At 50.4% G+C, this 6000-nt stretch overlaps 1 protein-coding gene across 4 annotated transcripts in view; it reads right to left on the reverse strand.

Annotated features, from left to right (window-relative positions):
- The window catches only part of SPEN (spen family transcriptional repressor), a 70709-nt gene extending 64932 nt beyond the window's left edge, over window positions 1-5777 (reverse strand). For all 4 annotated transcript variants that reach the window (XM_040588509.1, XM_040588508.1, XM_040588506.1 and 1 more), the window contains exon 1: window positions 5595-5777. In XM_040588509.1, coding sequence (XP_040444443.1) covers window positions 5595-5677 — 83 coding nt within the window. In that variant the 5' untranslated portion in view covers window positions 5678-5777. The remainder of the gene's footprint in view (window positions 1-5594) is intronic.
- Window positions 5778-6000: the final 223 nt, after the last annotated feature.

Here is a 6000-nt window from a genome sequence, read left to right on the forward strand (position 1 = left end):
AAAACAAATTTAAGCCCTTTCTCGTCCCCTGTTCTAACCTGATGAATGAATTTAGTACCTCCACAAGCCTCGCAAGAACTGGTAAATTCTCAATACGTGAGACTGCTTCCTCGCAGTCTGCAAGAAAGGGTGCTAGGATTACTTTATCATTGTACCAAAGGAATTTAGAGTAAGGACAAGAAATACCAAAAGCCAATGTCGCTTTGGAACGGCTCAGTGACAACAGAAGCTGCTCTCATCAAATCACAAATAAACATAGCCAGGACCTTTGAAGAAACTTCAGAGAAGAAACAATGCCAAAAAGGCTCAGCAGACGACAGAATTTTGTGACCAAGTGACACCAATTTATCTAACACAGCTAAGCATATAAAAACACTTAATAGAAGCTTAGTCCAAATCTACACTCTTTGCGGCTTTTCATTAAGTTTCTTTGAAATAATTATATAGACATTTCCTCAACCAGCGTGGCGTCACCAAGCTGCCACCTCAAGTGCATGCAAAGAGCAGAATCCGGAGCAGCCAGAGGATTCATGAATCTTCAACTGTTGATGAGCCATCCTCCGTGTGACTCAGGCTCAGGGGAAGTAGGTGGCTGCAGACAAACGCTGCTCGTAACGCCCCCGGTACACCATGGAGGTGATGCCTGTGCTGCTTTGTGGCACTGGGTGAATCAGTATTAGGAATAGAATTAAAGGAGATCTAGCCAAAAACAAAGACGTGAGCAGCCACCAGTACCAGCACCACCATCTCCCCAGTCAGCCACCCAATGAACGAACCTACACCCAGCACAAGGCCAACTTTCACTGGGAACAGACTGAGACTCAAGGAGGCAGGACTCACCTCGTGTCTTCCACACCTTCCTTTCCCTTCTGATTCTGGGCAATTAATTTAATCCCCTTGCCCTAATCCCCCAACCAAATGTCCTCCCGTGATCTTCTTGGGGTTTATGTTCTGCAAAACTAGGATTACCTTACTGGAGGGATCTGTAAAACACAGTACAAACAAGTCCTGATACCACCCAGTATTCTAGACATTGCTTCAGCAAAGCACGGGCATAAATTTTACCTTCCCCCTCCCTTCAAAGTCTCTGAACTGAAACGGCTGGTACCTTATCTATGAAAATACCATCACTTAAAAATTGTATGACTCGAGAAAGAAAACAGAGGAAAACTTCTGTTTTTTTCTCAAAAAAAAATACATCTGGATAAAGATCTCTATATGCAAAGCTGATGTAGTATAACCATCCATGTGTTCACATCCTAAACGGTACCAAGAACTACTACACGATTGTAAGCAATAAAAGCCTGGGAATGTATTTGAGAGTTTTACTAGAAAACCAGGAGCACTATTCCTTCCAACTGAAGCCCGTTCCCGTGGAAGGGCACTGCAAGACCTGCCGGCATCAGAGGCGGCCAAGAGGCACCAGACACAGTGCTGTCCTAGCAGCCATCACCCTCAACAGGCACGCAGGCTTTTCTTCTCAGCACTCCCAAGCCAGCCCACCAGCAGCAATCCTCACTGCTCAGAATGTGCACATCTGACCGAAAGCCCTCTACTCCACCTCAGTCCACAGCAGGGACATAGGGAGCAGGGAAATTTCACTCTCCCAGGCTGAATTTACACTCCCAGGCATCAAGACAAAACATGGTCTTGTGAACTGACCAAATGTTTTCTAGAAGTTACTGAAAACAAATGCTGTTACGCTAGTTTTCTGTAGAGCAACTCCTCAGAGAGGTTGTGTTTAAAATGCAAACCCCTTTTCCAGAAGGTGTCCTATGCATCTCCTCAAAAACAGAAATTGGAACAAGGTGAAGCCAGGAAAAGCCCATTTCCCCCCCAAAAAAAATAATTTTTTAACAGTTATTTGTCTTTGCTGAGATTGCTCCAATACACAATTTACTTCCAACAATTTTCAAGTCGTGCATTTGTTTCCTGAAACCCGGGGCTTCTCCTAGCCTTGGTTGCCACTCTGAACGTCATAACTCTCCCACAGAATAGGAGATGGCATACCAAAGTCATGTGCTTCATAATTAAGAGGCTTTTACTCCTCTTTGCCCTTTAAAACACCAATAAAGGGGCAAAGCCATGTTCTTTAAGATAACTGAAAGAAAACGCGGGGCGGGGGGAGAATATAGAAGGCCAGCACTTGTGCTGGGGACAACTGTTACTATATTTAGTCACCTTGTTCTGCAAGCTGCCGAGCATCTGTTTCAGTGATGGTGAATGACTTTTTTTTTTCCTGCTAGTCAAGACAGCATTGATTAGGCGAACCCAAATGATTGCTACCACCGCTTCCCCGAGCACCAAGCTCTCGGCTCCCATATCCCAACACAGATCTGCTGTTTATTCCATCTTAACTGTGGACCTCCAACCCGGCACCGACTGCTTTCACACTTGGGAATGCCTTAGTAACTCCAGTTGAAAGAAAAGAGGGCACATGAAATAGAAGCTTTTTAAGAGGCAGTATCTGGGTACAAAACTGAAAGGCTGTAACAACTTCAACTCATTAAAACGCACTGAAAACCATGCTTTTGCAACCTCCTTTCCTATCAAGGCAATAAATTTTTAAAAAAAGGGATTTTAAGGAAAAAAATACCACTGCTCGCATAAGCCAGTGCTTCTTGAGACCAGCTTCAATAGCGTCTAATTTGAGAGGAGGATTTGTAAACAGAAAGCATTATTTCAATTCACACGAAACAAAACCGATCAGGAGCATTTAAAAAAAAAAAAAAAAAACACTAAACTAAAAAAAAACCCACGGTTTCTGCAAAAATGCCTTTTTCATCTTAATTCATCCCTTAGAAGAATTTACTTGTGAGATTGCAAAGCCAAGCAAGGTTCCCGCAGTAACTGCTTCAGTGAAGGGGGGAGGAGAACTAGCAAACCCCTCACATTGAACATACCCTTTATGTTTTAAGTTTTAGGAGTCTTCCTCGAATTTTTTCTTCTTTAGAAGGAAAATGGTTGTGTTTCTCAAACTTGCCCCTAGCAGAGACTGTGCAACAACACCACTTGCATATAGGCTTTAATATGGAAATGACAGTATTTCCTAAGCAAAGTGGAAAAACAAACACTCCCGTGGGTTGCAGAGAGGCTTCGGGGGTAACAGTATTCCCGGGCGCACCCCAGCTGAAATTTTAGGCGGTATTTCCCCGAATTCTTCCTCCTGCTCCCATGGCTCAGCCTCCCCGCGCACCGTTCACCCTGTTCTCAGGCTGGGGGATGGGTGGGAACTGGGTTTCGCCAAGCCCAGCTCCATCTGAAAAGACTTTCTCTCCAAACTAAATTGTCCTTCCCAAGGAGGAGCCTTCCACATCCCACCTCCACGCTCCAGCAGCCGCCTTCCCTATGGATATACCCACCACGCCATGCAATCCTTGTGTAACATGTGTCCCTTCCCCCAGGCGGGTACCAGCATACAAAGGAAGCCCTGCTCCATTGTCCACCTACAGCACCTATACATTGAGCCTGAAACCCAGCTCAACACACACCCCTTCACCCACCGCCAATATTCAGGTGTTTACATCCCCAAAAGGGCTACGGGGGCAGCATGTCCTTTCCCCCCCCATGCATTAGTACCTGCACCCACAGCCAAATGTTTTGAAGCGTGTTTTAACTCTGTTTACTTGCGTGACATCAGCCTCACCTAAACACATCAATCCAAAATCAGTTTTGAAAACCAGTGAGAAACTGCCGAAATGAAGGGGGGGGGGGGGGGGGGGGTGCCTGGCTGCAAATCTCCTTCCCAAACCTCCGACTGAAACTCATGAAGGTAAAAACAACCAAAAAAAAAGGTAATTAACGATTCAGCGCCTGCCATTTTTTCCCATCCATCTCTAAGCAACAGTACCATAGCAACTTTTTTCCTGCTTTAATACATCTTACAAAAGGAGGAGGACTGGACAAAGTAAGACCCAGGAAAGTCAAATTTCCACTTTTGAGTACCTATCCCTTTAGCTAACCATGCCTGCAATTTGACAACCGACCCCAGAGCGGGTTTTCTTTCCCCAAAAACCCTGCCTTTGTACAACACTGGGTCACGTAACCTGGACTTGGCAGGCAAGCCAAGCCACCTTGAACACAGAGCCACCATCCCGCGCTCTGGCACAGGCAAAGTGGTGATTCTGGGCTCAGGGGAGAAAATAAAAGGCGAAGCTCGATTAAACCAGGACAGTTCTCTAAGCACCGATGATGCCGAGGACAGGGGCTTTGCTGCTGCCGCAGCACAGGCCAAGAGGATGAAGACACCCCGGGGGGTCCTCCCCACACACACAGGGTGACCCCAACCCCCCTGACCCCAACTGGGGCCTCGCCGCCATTTTAGCGACCAGTTGGTCCCACCAACGTGGTGGCTGTGGCAGCGGGGAGGTGGGATCCGAGTCCCCCCCGGCCCCCTCGGCAGCGGCAGGCAAGCAGGAGCCGGGGCAGCAGGGACCTTCCTCCCTCCGCTCGGTGTCACCGCATCTATTTTTCCCATGGTGACTCATTATTAAGGACGCTCCGTCATTTTTCCGACGCAGGAAGATTAAAGGAAGCTTCAAAAAAATTTTTTTTTTTTTTTCGGGGGATAGGGAAGGATTAAAACACCCTGGCTGGAGGGGCCGGGAGCTGAGCGGCCATTCTGGCCTCGTTACCTTCTTTTTTTCCCTAAAAAAAAAAAAGCTTCCGGCGTAGGGTACCGAGCATCAACTTTGTGCAAGAGCATTTCCCGAGGAAAAAGGTGTTGCTGAGGCAGCGGGGGAGAAGCCGCCTCCTCCTCCTTCTCCCGCGAAAAGCCGAAGGGAGGAAAAAAAAATACAACCATGCAAACAGCTACTACTTCCTTATGAGCAGAATTAATCTATGCAATAAAAAAAAAAAAAAAACAAAAAAAAAAACCACGACAATATAGCGAGTCCAAAGCCCTTCCCGCGTGGAGGGATCCGGTGTTTTCTCCGTGGGTTTGTGTGGTTTTATTTATTTAAGAGTCACGCTTTTGCAGCTGCAGGCGCTGGGGTTCCCACCGCCCGCCGCACCTCGGGGGGACGCAGCATCCTCAGGACCGACGTGGCTCCAAGCGGAGCAAAACACAGTAAAAAGGCACCAAAATAACAAGAGAAAACTCCAAACATTGACTAATTATTTAAAAAAAAAAAAAAAAAAGCGGCAAGATGGCCAGGCTTAAGGCTGCCTCCGAGACACCGCGCACCCCCCCCGGCATGAAATCCACTCCGTGCAGAAAGCCGAGCTTCGACACGCTGCTCCTCCGTATTTTTATGGGTTATTTTTCGGTGTTATTACGGTTTTTCCTGCGCTCCAGCAGGTCTCCCCGCGCGTCCCTGAGCGGCGGGCGGCCCCGGCCATGGCGCGGGGTTATTTACAGCGATTTTGTTTTCCTCCTCCTCCTCTCCACAGGCCGCGGGAGCCGCCGTCCCCCCGCGTTCCTCTCCCCTCTCTTCGCTTTTTACGGTGTTCGGGAGGTTTTTTCCTCCCGATTTTCCTCACGCCGAGCGAGGGGGGAGCCGCGGAAAGGGCCTCCCCGGGGGAAGGGCGGGGAGGGCGACCCGGAGGCGCGGGAAGGACCGGCGGGGACCCCCCCCCCCGCTCCCACTCACCGCTTGAAGTGCTCGATGATCTTCTCCTCACGCACGTTCTCCGGCAAGTTGCCCACCCAGAGGTGCCTGGTTTCCCGGACCATGCTGCGCGGCGCGGGGCGAGCCCGCCGCCCCTGCCCCGGCTCCCGGCCGCTGCCGCCGCCTCCCCCCGCGCAGCGCTGCCGGCCGCCGCTCGCCGCCCGCCGCCGCCTCCTCCTCCGCCTCCTCCTCGCCGCCCTCCGCCTCTTCCGCCGCGGGGCCCTGCCGCCCTCAGCGCCGCCGGCTGCCTCCCCCCGCCGCGGCGGCGGCGGACGACACCATCCCCTCCGGGGGGGCCCCCTGGCTGGCGGGCCGGCTGGCGGGCGGCGGGCTCCCCCTCCGCCGCGGGTTTTCTTCCTCCCGGCCTCCCCCCGCCGCGGCCCTCGCT

Source organism: Falco naumanni, chromosome 3 (assembly GCF_017639655.2).
Source record: "Falco naumanni isolate bFalNau1 chromosome 3, bFalNau1.pat, whole genome shotgun sequence".
NCBI lineage: Eukaryota > Metazoa > Chordata > Aves > Falconiformes > Falconidae > Falco > Falco naumanni.